The sequence below is a fragment of the Heptranchias perlo genome, chromosome 10 (genome assembly GCF_035084215.1).
Source record: "Heptranchias perlo isolate sHepPer1 chromosome 10, sHepPer1.hap1, whole genome shotgun sequence".
Taxonomy (NCBI): domain Eukaryota; kingdom Metazoa; phylum Chordata; class Chondrichthyes; order Hexanchiformes; family Hexanchidae; genus Heptranchias; species Heptranchias perlo.
In genome coordinates, this window is record NC_090334.1 from 78,737,139 (window position 1) to 78,752,576 (window position 15,438).

At 43.4% G+C, this 15,438-nt stretch overlaps 1 protein-coding gene across 1 annotated transcript in view; it reads right to left on the reverse strand.

Moving 5' to 3' along the window:
* The window catches only part of ttc7b (tetratricopeptide repeat domain 7B), a 336,403-nt gene that overhangs the window by 210,180 nt on the left and 110,785 nt on the right, over positions 1-15,438 (reverse strand). Inside the window, exons 6-7 of the mRNA XM_067992068.1 lie at positions 9,536-9,614; positions 3,747-3,919 (exon numbers count right to left, since the gene is read on the reverse strand). Of these exons, the coding sequence (XP_067848169.1) occupies positions 3,747-3,919; positions 9,536-9,614 (252 nt within the window). The remainder of the gene's footprint in view (positions 1-3,746; positions 3,920-9,535; positions 9,615-15,438) is intronic.

Here is a 15,438-nt window from a genome sequence, read left to right on the forward strand (position 1 = left end):
TGTCTCTATCCATTCGGCTGCATTTCCTTTAATACCATGTATCTTAATTTTTGTAACAAGTCGCTTAAGTGGCAACTTATAATATGCCTTCTGAAAATCCATTCATACAGTGTCCATGCCGTGATTCCCTCAAAAAACAGAATTATATTAGTCACAAATGGCCTGCTCCTTACCAATCCATGCTGATTGTCCCTGATTAGCCTATACCTTTCTAAGTGTTCACTAATTTCATTAGGGTCTAAAGCAGTTTACCTACTTTCGAGGTAAGATTAATTGGCCTATATTTCCCTGGTTGATCCCTTTCTTGAATGGGGTGCAACATGTACCACTCTCCAGTTCTTGGTTCCATTTCGGTCTCTAAAGATTTCTGGAATATTATGGTTAGTGCCACCACGATCTCTTCCCCAACTTCTTTCATTATTCTAGGATGCATACCATCTGGGCTTGGTGACCCAACATCATGCTACCTTCATCAACTGAGCCATAGATGGAGCTGAATGGACATTTTCATTCTGTTATCTCTGAAGTGTCTACGGTTAACAGAATTAAAGGAAACTCAAGTTGTGGATTTGAGTTTGGGTTTGACAGCTTACAAAAGCTGCTTTTTAAAAAAAAACTAGCAGGGGCTCCTTTCAGAATTATCGATTGCTTTCTGTAACAGCCAGGTAAATCTAATCGTACGCTGACATGGCATCTGATTTTAACGGAATAAAAGTAAGCCTCAAAATAAATTGACATGTACTGAGCTGCTTCCGGTGGCATAAGAGGATTAGGCAGCATGCACCTTGGGAAATATGTGTTCATCATGAAAATCTGGATAACTGAGCTTCTGTCCCAAATGTGCAATCAATACCCACGTTGTAATTTATCACCATAAAACCACAACAATTTTCTGTGCAAACTATCAAACACATTTCTTCAGTTCTTAAGGATCGCAATTATTACTGCTGCTGATATTAAGGACACTTTAATTAGTTAAATCATCTGGGGCCAAACATTGAGAAGCTTAAGCACCTAAATACCTCCCAAGGCACCTGAAATGGTCCATTCTGAAGCTGAATGCCGATTATTATATTTTATATGAAGACGGAACAATGGAAACGAGAGAGAGAGAGAGAGAGAGAGAGAGGAATTGAAATTAGCCTTCAACACTTCTATAAGTTTCATGATGTCATTGAGAAATTGTTAGCTTGTGCAAACTCTTTAACACTGTTGAAGGTTGATGAAAGACTTGCACTTATAGACCGCCTTTTACAACGTCCCAAAGCGCTTTACAACCAAAGCACTGCTGAAGTGTAGTCACTGTTGTAATTTAGGAAATGCAACAGCCAATTTGCACACAGCAAGGTCCCACAAAAAGTGATGAGATAATGACCAGATAATCTGTTTTTATGATGTGATGTTGGTTGAGGGATAAATATTGGCCAGGACACCGGAGAGAACTCCCTGCTCTTCTTCGAAATAGTGCCATCGGATCTTTTACGTCCACCTGAGAGGGCAAACAGGGCCTTGGTTTAACGTCTCATTCGAATGATGGCATCTCCGACTGTGCAGCACCCTCTCAAGTAATGCACTGGGAATGTCAACCGAGATTTTGTGCTCAAGTCCCTGGAGTAGGACTTGAACCCACGACCTTCTGACTCAGAGGCGAGAGTGCTACCAACTGAGCCGTCTTGACTCCTTGCCTTCTCTTTCTTTCCGAAGACATGGGACACCTCGTTTCCTTGGAGCCTTCTTCCACCATTCCTTGATCAAGACATTCCAGTCTGGCTTCTGCCCCAACCACAGCAATGAGACTGCATAGTCAAAAATCACAAATGACATCCTGTGTCACTACAACCACGACTGACTGTTGATCACTCCAACCACTCCCAGCGTCCCTCCATTACAATCATAGGAACATAGGAATCCACCAAGACTTCAGAAAGAAAGTATCAGGAAAGACTGAACAGGCTGTGGCTCCTTTCTCTAGAAAAGGAGGCTGAGGGGTGACCTACTAGATCTTTAAATTTATGAAGAGGTTTGATAGGGTAGATGTAGAGAAAATGTTTCCACTTTTGGGGGAATCCAAAACTAGGGGCCATAAACATAAGAAAGTTATCAATAAATCCAATAGGGAATTTAGGAGAAACTTCTTTACCCAGAGAGTGGTTAGAATGTGGAACTTGCTACCACAAGGAGTTGTTGAGGCGAATAGCACAGATGCATTTAAGGGGAAGCTGGATAAGTACATGAGGCAGAAAGAAATAGAAGGATATGCTGATAGGGTTAGATGAAGTGGGGTGGGAGGAGGCTCGTGTGGAGCATAAACACCGGCATAGACCAGTTGGGCTGAATGGCCTGTTTTGATGCTGTAAATTCTATGTAATTCTATATAACGAGAAGGCAAACAGTCAACATCTTCCAGAGAGGAGGAGGAGAAAACTAGATCAAGAAAGGAGATCAAAAATGGAGCCAGAAGCAGTATGCCCTTATCCCGGTTGGGCAAATATTCAAGCACTGGTTTGGCTCATTTTAAATGATTTAAACTAATGTGGCAGCTTCATATTTCTGAGTTTACCAGCTGGTAGCACTCTCGCCTCTGAGTCAAAAAATTGTGGGTTCAAGCTCCACTCCAGGATTTGAGTGCATAATCCAGGCTGACACTCCAATGCAGTACTGAGGGACGCCCTGAGGATGTGATCTTTTATGTCCACCTGAGAGGGCAAACGGGGCCTCAGTTTAATGCCTCATCCGAAAGACAGCACCTCCGAAAGTGCAGCACTCCCTCAGTACGGCACTGGAGTGTCAACCTAGATTATGTGCTCAAGTCTCTGGAATGGGACTTTAACCCACGGCTTATTACTTAGTATTGGAGCCCATTTGTAGAGGGTTGTCCAACTGCAAATGCTGTGGCGAGCGATCTACCCACTGAGCCACGGCTGGGTCCACAAGGTCTACCCCTGTTAAGTCAAAGTCATTTTTTGCTTGAAAAAAATTCTAAATGTTTCAGTTATTCAAATTAAGCAGTTTTGAATAAAACAGAACAGGAGGCTTTTTTTTGTTGCATAATTGGATTGGAATGAAGAGATAATTCAAATTAAGCAACTTCAATTTAAGACGAGGTGACTACACACTATAAAGCCAGAAGTGTGGAACTGAGCCAGTCAGACCAGCAAGGGCCCAGGTTCGATCGCTGGTACATGCTGAGTTTCCACATCTCAGCTAGGTCAGCGGAAGAGGACTATAATTGGCCTCAGCATCCCATCACTAGGGAGGAGAGGGAGGGGGAAAAAAAAAATCAGCAGATTTCCCCATTCCGATTGTTATCCAGTCACTTCAGTTGGAAAGTGCGTGTATTCCTTTGACTAAAGAAGATCAAGGGGTGATCTAATTGAGGTGTTTAAGATGATCAAAGGAGTTGATAGGGTAAATAGAGAGAAACTATTTCCTCTGGTGGGAGAGTCCAGAACAAGGGGAGATATCCTCAGAATTTGAGCTAGGCTGTTCAGGGGTGATGTCAGAAAGCATTTCTTCACACAAAGGATAGTGGAAATCTGGAACTCTCTTCCCTCAAAAAGTTGTTGAGGCTGGGGTTCAATTGAAAATTTCAAAACAGAGATTGATAGATTTTTGTTGAGTAGGGGTATTAAGGGTTATGGAATCAAGGCGGTAGATGGAGTTAAGATACAGATCAGCCATGATCTAATAGAATGGCGGAACAGGCTCAAGGGGCTGAATAGCCTACTTCTGATCCTATGACTCACCTATCTCCAGTGTACACTTTTGGCCTTCTGCTGAGTGCGTAGTTCTTGGTATTAGAGCCCGTTTGAGGAGGGTCATCCAATAGCGAATGCTGTGGGGGATCTTCCAGTGGATTCCAGTAACTCTGTTCACACATTCCTCGCAAGAGTATCTCTGCCAGCTGCCTGGCAATTGTCTGCAAGGTAAATGTGTGTGTGAAAAACGTGGGCACGAAACAAAGAGAAAAGGTGCATTCTAATATTATCAGTTTTACTACCAATAAAAATATATATTTCAGCGACAAACACTTTTACTTTGGTTCTTAGCTCCATATTTTTTTTATATCTCTCCCCTACAAATTCCTCCTCCAATTTTCTTCCTTACATCTCCATTCCTGAAGGCCCAGAGACAAAATCTATGCTGACACTCCAGTGCAGTACTAAGGGAATGTTGCACTGTTGGGGGTGCCGCCTTTCGGTTGAGATGTTAAACCGAGGCTCTGTCTGCTCTCTCAGGTGGACGTAAAAGGTCCTATGTCGCTATTTTGAAGAAGAGCAAGGGAATTCTACCTGGTGTCCTAACAATATTTATCCCTCAACCAACATCACTAAAACAGATTATCTGGTCATTATCTCATCGGTTTGTGGGACCTTGCTGCGTGCAAATTGGCTGCCCTGTTTCGTACATTACGATAGTGACTACACTTCAAAAGTACTTCATTGCTTGTGAAGGGCTTTGGGATGTCCTGAGGTTGTGAAAGGCACTTTTCTTTTATTCGTTCGTGGGATGTGGGCTTCGCTGGCAAGGCCAGCATTTATTGCCCATCCCTAAATACCCTTGAGAAGGTGGTGGTGAGCCGCCTTCTTGAACCGCTGCAGTCCGTGTGGTGAAGGTTCTCCACTATACAAATGCAAATTCTTTCTTTCATTTCTTTCTAATGGAACACTTTATACCAGTGACCAGGCCAGAGTATGGCAGTAAAAGGAGTCAAGTTCCACTGAGAAGCATTTGTTCATTTCTCTTGACTGCTCTCTTGCAGTAGCTGTTCCCAACTGTGGTCTTCCGTGACAGAGTGTTCATAATTAGTACATCTCTGCATTTTTGGAAAATGTCCCCGGTATCTTTTTTTGGACTTTAATTTGGACATTTAAAAAAAGGGTGAAAAAAGCGAAGGAAAAAGGTCACAATTTTGGTGGAAATTGGAGGGGAAAAATTATTTTACTTAGCTGGAGAAAGTTCTCATCGGTATTTATTCTTAATGTACAATTTGTAGCTGCAAGTGTGGAAAAGGAGAAAGCATTATTACAGGATTCCTAATTTCATTGGAATGCAGGCCACGAAGAGAAGAAAGGCTGTTTGGAAAGTCAGGAACACTTGCAGTTCAAATAAATGGAAAAAAACAGCTCTTGATTGGAGGATAATTAAACAGATGGCGAAGGGTGTGAATCAAGAGTGTAAAGAATGGTCCGAGGGGGAAAAATGCGGGAACACTTCTGTGAAAAGTGAAAACACAAAGTCCTGATAATTAAGAAGAAAACTCTTCAGTCTGTGTGACACCCACTCTGTCTATATTTAACTACAAATCTTCTGTTGGAAACAGATTTTATGCCAGTGAAAATGATTCAGCTTTCAGTTCTCCCAAAGGTCACATCACAGCCCATGGGATTAAAGGGACAGTGGCAGCGTGGATACAAAATTGGCCAAAGGACAGGAAGCAGAGAGTAATGGTGAATGGTTGTTTTTCAGACTGGAGGAAGTATACAATGGTATTCCCCAGGAGTCAGTATTAGGACCACTGCCCTGATTGATATATATTAATGACCTGGATTTGGGTATACAGGGTATCATTTCAAAGTTTGCAGATGATATGAAACTTGGAAATGTAGTAAATAATGTGCAGGATAGTAACAGACTTCAGAAGGTCATAGACAGACTGGTGAAATGGTGGTGAGTCTTCTTATCTAGTGGCAATCCGCGTAGCGAAGGTGCTCCCACAGTGCTGTTAGGTAGGGAGTTCCAGGATTTTGACCCAGTAACAATGAAAGAATGGTGATATATGTCCAAGTCAGGATGGTGTGTGACTTGGAAGGGAACTTGGAGGTGATGATGTTCCAATGCAACCGTTGCCCTTGTCCTTCTAGGCGGTAGAGGTTGCGATTTGGGCAGTGACCTAAACTGCAAGTGCTTGATGCTGACAGTGGGCCTGCAAAGTACAAAAGTATCTCATCACCTAGCAATGACATTGCTCATCTTGCAAATCACAACGAATTCACCAGAAAGAGCAATAGAGAGGGTGCGAAGAACAGAAATAATTCCAATGAAGAAGAGTTAAAAAAAAGGTAAATTTCTAAAGCGTAGAGAGAAGCCGTTAAGGGGGAAGGAACCTTGTGGAGCATATAAAATATTAAATGCGATTAGAGACGTGAAATCCCGAATATTATTTTAAAATAAGTCTGGATATTAGGACCAATGTTATAAATATAAACATGTGAAAAATTAATTTGGAAGAGACAAGAATGTCTTCATATAATAGGGTGATAACTGGAATAATCTGCCAGGCAGGGGAGTAGAGGTGCTGATGTTAGATACTATTCAAAACACAGCTGGATGCTAAGCTGGGGGAGCTTGAATAGTAGAGGGGTGAGCTATGGTGGGTGAAAGGCCTTTCTCAACCTTGGCTTTTCAATGCAACTATAAATTCATTGTGACTAAGTGCAGCATGTGATATACACATCACTGCTGAGATAATAATGCTTTGCAAAAAAAACGATATCAAGAGTTCTTCCAAATGAGTGCCAAAGGACAGGATTAAACTATCTCTCATAACAGCTAATTGTTATTTGTCTTGGTCTTGTATACATTAACACTCGGAAGCCTACAGCAAGCAGCATTCCTACATTACACATCATCACTAGGCTATAAGCATATTTAGGATGGAGCTGCGTAGTTATTATTCTAAGCTCAACAAAGTTACAACATCAACTGCTAAAGAATTTCAATATAGATAAGTGTGAGATGATGCATTTTGGTAGGAAGAATAAGGAGGCCACATACTGCTTGGAGAATAAGAGTCTAAATGGGATAGAGGAGCAAAGGGATGTAGGGATACAGATACACAAATCACTAAAAGTAGCAACACAAGTTAATAAGGTCATTAAAAGGGCAAATCAAGCACGAGGGTTCCTTTCTAGAGGGACAGAATTGAAAAGCAAAGAAGTTATGTTAAACTTGTATAGAACCTTGATAGACCACACTTCGAGTATTGTGCACAGTTCTGGACTCCATATTATAAAAACCATATAGAGGCATTGGAGAGGGTGCAAAAAAGATACACAAGGTTGATACCAGAACTGAGAGGATATCCTTATCAGGAAAGACTGAACAGGCTGGGACTCTTTTCTCTAGAAAAGAGAAGGCTGAAGGATGACCTGATAGAGGTCTTCAAAGATAATGATATGGTAGACGTGGAGAAAACATTTCCACTTGTGGGAGAGTCCGAAACTAGAGGTCATAAATATAAAATAATCGCTAATGAATCCATAGGGAATTCAGAAGAAACTTCTTTACCTGAAGAGTGGTAAGAATGTGGAACTCGCTACCACAAGTAGTTGAAGCAAATAACATAGATGCATTTAAGAGGAAGCTAGATAAGCACATGAGGGAGAAAGGAATAGAAAGGTATCCTGATAGGGTTAGATGAAATAGGGAGGGAGAAGGCTCATGTGGAGCATAAATGCCGGCATAGAACAGTTGGGCCGAATGGCCTTTTTCTGTGCTGTAGTTTCGATGTAACTTGATGTAAAGAACTTCCAACCTCATCTACCCAAGTGAGTGATGGAGTGGAAGAAGCTAAGTGATACGATGGCATCACCACAGGCTAATGTGGTGTATTCTTTTTGTTTATGGTCACTTGGCCTGTCCTCAACTAGTGAGTGGGAGAAGGAATCCGTTTTGTCTTTATGCCCTCTCAGAGGGCACTTTAAATTCCTCAGGGCGGATTCTTTATAGCTGTCAATTATTATCATCTGCTCCTGGTTCAATCAATCAAATGGGAATCTTAAAATTATCCCCAGATTTGAAAACCTTTTTTTCAGATCAGTGCATCATTCTCTAGCTCCCTCACTCCCTCCACCCCACTTTTTCCTGAAGGTGCTGACCCTTGCTGCAATATGGTTCCACAGGTGCCAATTGACTTCCTCGTTTTAGTAGCCATTCTTCACATCTGACAGCAAATGTTGAAGCAACAGCACAGCTGAGCCCAATCCTGTCATCCACAAACAGGGGTCACTGGATAGTGAACAGGAGTGATAACCTTGTTTGATTTTACCTTCCCTCACTCAACAACAACTTGAGTTTATACAGTACATTAGCATATAGAACAAAAACAAATCTCAAAGCACATCGCTGAGATGTAATCAAAAAACGGAAATTAAGGCAAGTTACAACACACCCATACTATTGTCCTGGCTGAGATCAGCTAACTTGGCAGAGGGCAGGGACCGATCCTCCGACCTTCCTGGGCTCTATAGCTCAATACTGCAGCCAATTGAACTATAAAGGCATCGGAAGGTGGGGGCCTCTGATGATCACTTTTAAATGATTATCCTTGCGGCTTGTACTTCTGTAAAATAGTGATTTGCAGGCACTTTTGCTACTAAACCATTAGTGACTATATGTGGATTCATTTAAACGGCTGTAAGGAGTTGCCGATAATTCTCTTCTATTTCAAATATGTGATTAACATGGCCTTGCCCCTCCCTATCTCTATAACCTCCTCCAGCCCTACAACCCTCCGAAATCTCTGCACTCCTCCAATTCTGGCCTCTTGTGCGTCCCCAATTTTCATCACTCCACCGTTGGCAGCCGTGCTTTCAGCTGCCTAGGCTCTAAGCTCTGGAATTCCCTGCCTAAACCTCTCCACCTCTCTCTCCCCCTTTAGGACGATTAAAACCTTTGCCCAAGCTTTTGGTCACCTGCCCTAATAGCTCCTTATGTGGCTCGGTGATTTTGTCTGAGTATGCCCCTGCGAAATGCCTTGGGACGTTTACTACGTTAAAAGCACTATATAAATGCAAGTTTTGTTGAACAGGATGAAGATAAAATGCCTCAGCTACTCTTTACATCCATTCTGTCACAAAAATAAATGGGACTTGAAAACTGTATCCAATTTAACGTGTGACCATTTTCTTATACAAAACATCTCCCGGTAGGTGAGCTGTACAGACCAGGAGTTCAACCACAGACTGTGCCGAGTTGGCTGATTAGCAACGAGGCCAGCAACTAAGGCGCTATAATTGGCCCCAGTACCAGGGCGAGGGAGGTGGAAAAAAATAATGAGCCAGGGTTCCTTGCTCTTCATCACTATCCAGTGACCCCTGCTGAAAAGTATACGTGTGTGGGCTCAGTTGTGATGCCATCCACTGTGGAGCAGCCTGTTCACAGATGAAGAACAGTCACTTGGGCAAGGGGACAGAAGGTAGCTGATGATCATGCCTCTGCATCCCAGCATCTTCAGCAGAGGAAAAGAAACTGGAGTTGGGAGAAATTCATTTTCTTCAAAAAGAAAATAACTGGAAAAATCTTCTGTAATTACCCAGAGTCCTGTAACACTGCCAGGGTGGCACAGTGATAGCATCTGGCTTTGTTTGGAATGCCCAAGGCAAGCAACCCCATTCTGTTAGTGGCTACTTTGGCAGTGTTCAGGTTGCTGTAACAAGTGCCTTACATATTACCGATCTCAGCTCACTTTTGATAGTGATAGCAAAGTAGCGAGCCCTCTCTCCCACTCTGTGGAGCACGTCTGGTCACTTACCATCCGCAAATTCTGCGTCGTCCTCGTTTCCACAGCTCTCAAGATTTCTCGAAACCGGGTAACTCCTCTTGTCAAGTTTCTGTACAAATGTAATGTACAAGAATTAATGACAGCAATAAGAAATTAGCAAAGATAGGTTTCATTCGAAGATGAGCACAATACCCCAACAACCGGTTTCAACTAAACAATACCACAGGCCTCTTAGCTGGTATTAGTAATAGTGACTTTGAAGCTGTCGGATTGTCATAAAAACCCAATGGTTCACTAATGTCCTTTAGGGAAGGGAACCTGCCATCCTTACCGGGTCTGGGCCTATATGTGACTCCAGTCCTGCACCAACGTGGTTGGCTCTTAACTGAAATGGCCTAACAAACCACTCAGTTGTATTAAAACTGCTACAAATAAGAATAAAACCAGATGGACCACTGAGCTGCAACCTCGGCATAAAATTCTCTGGCAAGGCCGGCATTTATTGCCCTTGAGAAGGTGGTGGTGGGCCTTCTTCTTCAATCCCTGCAGTCCGTATGTTGAAGGTGCTCCCACAGTGCTGTTAGGTAGGGAGTTCCAGGATTTTGACCCAACGACAATGAAGGAACGGCCAATATACGTCCAAGTCGGGATGGTGTTTCCATGCACCTGCTGCTCTTGACCTTCTAGGTGGTGGAGGTCGTGGGTTTGGGAGGTGCCACCGAAGAAGCCTTGGCGAGTTGCTGCAGTGCATCCTATAGATAGCATACACTGCAGCCACTGGGTAGTATAACAGTAATATGCTGTCAGACCACTTTAGGCAATAGACGCCGTAAGAAGTTGAACCTGGCAGTGGCTGGTAGCAGAGAAAAAAACTGCAGGATTGTAGTGTTATGCTGACAAGATAAATCTGGGTGGATTGCAGCATCCCTACTGCTATCCGAGGTAACTCAGAATTCATAAAATTGACATTTTGCTTTAAATTGAATTAAATAAACTCAGCCAATCAAGAGATCCTGCTTTAATTGGCCATTTCGTTATCAGGCACTGTCAAGGGAGAAAAAAAATCAGTCGGTTCAATTTCGGAAACTGTCGGGGGAGTTCATCTGATAAAGAGTGCTGCAACATTAAGTGCTGCAATGACTTGCTGTGTGATAATTTACAGTCTGCAATGGCCATTAGAATGGCCCTCTATCCTCTTACACTAAACAGAATTCCAAGCCTTTCTAGAAAAGTGAGTATCGTTAGAAAACACACATTCAATAAACCCAGTTATTGGTTGTTCTAAGACCGTAAGCATTCCTCCCTTCCCAGGAGTCTATCCACGGATTGTTTTATTTTTGCACCGTTCTGTCAAAGAAGCAATGGGAAAGTGTGGAATTTCACTGTAAGATTCCCTCCACAACACAAGACACAGCTCACTGAATGTTTTATCGTTAAATAAATTGCTGGTTCGTTCTGAATTTAATCTCACCTGCTCCACACCTGCATGTAAAATCAGCAAATTGATAACCCTGAGCCTAATCACACTATTAGCAGACAACCATTGTTAAAAGAACTGCAGTTAACCCTGTACATAACAAACAGCATTTTGCCACGTTAAACATTTGTGTGTGGGCGCTCAGTCTATGCTGGGGTATTAACTACAAATCTAATTATCCTTACACCCTTGGTCATAAAAGGGTGTAAGGATAAACCCAGCAACTACAGGCCAGTCAGTTTAACCTCGGTGGTGGGGAAGCTTTTAGAAACGATAATCCGGGGCAAAATTAATAGTCACTTGGACAAGCGTGGATTAATTAAGGAAAGCCAGCACGGATTTGTTAATGGCAAAATGTGTTTAACTAACTTGATTTGATTTGAGTTTTCTGATGAGGTAATAGAGAGGGGGTTGATTGGGAAATGCGGTCATTGTTGTATATATGGACTTTCAAAAGGCGTTTGATAAAGTGCCACATAATAGGCTTGTCAGCAAAATTGAAACCCATGGAATGAAAAGGGTAGTGGCAGCATGGAGACAGAATTGGCTAAGTGACTGGAAACAGAAAGTCGTGGTGAACGGTTGTTTCTCGGACTGAAAGAAGGTATACAGTGATGTTCCCCAGGGGTCGGTACTAGGACCACTGCTATTTTTTGATATATATTAATGACTTGGACTTGGGCGAACAGCGCACAATTTCAAAATCTGCAGATGACACAAAACTTGGAAGTGTACTAAACAGCAAGGAGGATAGTAATAGACTTCAAAAGGACAGACAGGCTGGTGGAATGGGTGGACACATGGCAGATGAAATTTAACTCAGAGAAGTGCAAAGTGATACATTCTGGCAGGAAGGAGGAGAGGCAATGGTACAATTTTAAAGTGAGTACAGGAACAGAGAAACCGGGGGGTATATGTGCACAAACCTTTGAAGGTGGCAGGGCAAGTTGAGAAAGTGGTTAAAAAAGCATATGGGATCGTGGGCTTTATAAATAGAGGCATAGAATACAAAATCAAGGAAGTTATGTTGAACATTTATAAAATATTGGTTCAGCCACAACTGGAGTATTGTGTTTAATTCTGGGCAGCGCACTTTAGGAAGGATGTAGAACCACAGAAAAGATACAGCACAGAAGGGGGCCATTCGGCCCATCGTGTTCGCGCTGGCTCTAATCCCACCTTCCAGCACCTGTCCGTAGCCCTGCAGCTTACAGCACTTTAGGTGCAGGTCCAGGGACTTTTTAAAAGAGTTGAGGGTCCCTGCCTCTACCATCAATTCGGGCAGCGAATTCCATACACCCACCACCCTCTGGGCAAAAAAGTTTTTCCTCATGTCCCCTCTAATCCTTCCGCCAATCAGCTGAAATCTATGTCCTCTAGTTCTTGAACTCTCCGCTAGGGGAAACAGGAACTTCCTGTCTACTCTATCTGGGCCCCTCATAATTTTGTACACCTCAATCAAGTCTCCCCTCAGCCTCCTCTGCTCCAAGGAAAACAACCCCAGCCTATCCAATCTCTCCTCGCAGCTGCAATTTTCAAGCCCTGGCAACATTCTTGTAAATCTTCTCTGCACTCTCTCCAGAGCAATTACGTCCTTCTTGTAACGTGGTGACCAGAACTGCGCACAATACTCCAGCTGTGGCCTTACCAGCGTTTTATATAGTTCCATCATTACATCCCTGCTTTTGTATTCTATACCTTGGCTAATAACGGAGAACATTCCATATGCCTTCTTCACAACCTTATCTACCTGTGCTGCCACCTTCAGGGTCCTGTGCACATGCACTCCAAGGTGTCTCACTTAAACTACCCCTCTCAATATATTCCTGTTTACTGCATATTCCCTTTTACTGTTGCCCTCCCTAAGTGCATTACCTCACACTTCTCCGGGTTGAATTCCATTTGCCACTTTTCCGCCCACTCCACCAACCCATTGATATCTTCTTGGAGTCTACAGCTATCCTCTTCACTATCAACTACATGGCCAATTTTTGTGTCGTCTGCAAATTTGCCAATTATGCCCCCTACATTCAAGTCCAAATCATTAATATATACCACAAACAGCAAGGGACCCAATACTGAGCCCTGTGGCACACCACTGGAAACGGATTTCCATTCGCAAAGACATCCATCGACTTTTACCCTTTGTTTCCTGTTCCTGAGCCAATTTTGGATCCAATTCGCCACATTTCCCTGTATCCCATGGGCTTTTACCTTTCTGACCAGTCTGCCATGTGGGACCTTGTCAAATGCCTTACTAAATTCCATGTAGACAACATTCACTGCACTACCCTCATCAATCCTACTTGTCACGTCCTCAAAGAATTCAATCAGATTTGTAAGGCATGACCTTCTCTGAACAAACCCATGCTGACTATCCCTGATTAAACCATGCCTTTCCAAGTGACAGTTTATCCTATCTCTCAGTATTGATTCTAATAGTTTGCCCACCACCGAGGTAAGACTGACCGGCCTATAATTGTTCGGCCTTTCCCTCGTACCCTTTTTAAACAATGGTATTATGTTTGCAGTCTTCCAGTCCTCCGGTACCTCCCCTGTATCTAGTGAGGATTGGAAAATGATCCTCAGAGCATCCGCTATTTCCTCCCTGGCTTCCTTCAATAGCCTAGGAAACAATCCATCCGGCCCTGGTGACTTATCAACTTTCAAGGATTCCAGTCTCTCTAATACTTCCTCTCTTGTTATGTTTACCTTATCCAATATTTCCCACCTCTCCTCTTTAACTACTACGTCCGGATCATCCCTTTCCTTTGTGAATACGGAGACAAAATATTCGTTTAAAACCCTACCCACATCCTCTGCTTCTACACACAAGTTACCCTTATCATTCCTGATAGGTCCCACCTTTTCCTTAGCTATCCTCTTGTTCTTAATGTACTGATAAAACATCTTTGGGTTTTCTTTAATCTTACTAGCTAATATTTTTTCATGTCCTCTCTTTGCTTTCCTTATTTCCTTTTTTACGTCATCACTGTACTTTCTATACGCCTCTAGGCTTTCTGCAGTATTTAGTTTTCTGTGACAGTCATAAGCTTTCTTTTTCTGCTTTATCTTGCCCCGTATATTTCTAGACAACCAGGGGGCTCTAAATTTGGCAGTGCCACCCTTTTTCTTTGAGGGGACGTGTCTGCATTGTACCCGTAGAATTTTACTTTTTAGAGCCTCCCACTGGCTTGCCACTGATATCTCCTCAAGTAGTTGTGTCCAGTCCACTTCTGCCAAATCACCTCTTAGTTCTGCAAAATTTGCCTTCCCCCAATTTAAAACATTTACTCCTGATTTAACTGTGTCCTTTTCCATAATAATGCTAAAACTAACTGAATTGTGGTCACTATCCCCAATATGGTCACTCACTGTCACTTCACCCACTTGCCCATGTTCATTTCTCAGGGCTAAATCTAGAATTGCATCCCCTCTTGTTGGGCTTGTCATGTACTGGCTAAAAAAGTTCTCCTGGACACCGATCAAGAATTTTGCACCCTCCGTGCCTCTCACACTGTTTAAATCCCAGTTGATGTGAAGGCCTTAGAGAGGTGCAGAAAAGATTTTTTTTTATTCGTTCACGGGATGTGGGCGTCGCTGGCAAGGCCGGCATTTATTGCCCATCCCTAATTGCCCTCGAGAAGGTGGTGGTGAGCCGCCTTCTTGAACCGCTGCAGTCCGTGTGGTGACGGTTCTCCCACAGTGCTGTTAGGAAGGGAGTTCCAGGATTTTGACCCAGCGACAATGAAGGAACGGCGATATATTTCCAAGTCGGGATGGTGTGTGACTTGGAGGGGAACGTGCAGGTGGTGTTGTTCCCATGCGCCTGCTGCCCTTGTCCTTCTAGGTGGTAGAGGTCGCGGGTTTGGGAGGTGCTGTCGAAGAAGCCTTGGCGAGTTGCTGCAGTGCATCCTGTGGATGGTGCACACTGCAGCCACAGTGCGCCGGTGGTGAAGGGAGTGAATGTTTAAGGTGGTGGATGGGGTGCCAATCAAGCGGGCTGCTTTATCTTGGATGGTGTCGAGCTTCTTGAGTATTGTTGGAGCTGCACTCATCCAGGCAAGTGGAGAGTATTCCATCACACTCCTGACTTGTGCCTTGTAGATGGTGGAAAGGCTTTGGGGAGTCAGGAGGTGAGTCACTCGCCACAGAATACCCAGCCTCTGACCTGCTCTCGTAGCCACAGTATTTATATGGCTGGTCCAGTTAAGTTTCTGGTCAATGGTGACCCCCAGGATGTTGATGGTGGGGGATTCGGCGATGGTAATGCCATTGAATGTCAAGGGGAGGTGGTTAGACTCTCTCTTGTTGGAGATGGTCATTGCCTGGCACTTATCTGGCGCGAATGTTACTTGCCACTTATCAGCCCAAGCCTGGATGTTGTCCAGGTCTTGCTGCATGCAGGCTCGGACTGCTTCATTATCTGAGGGGTTGCGAATGGAACTGAACACTG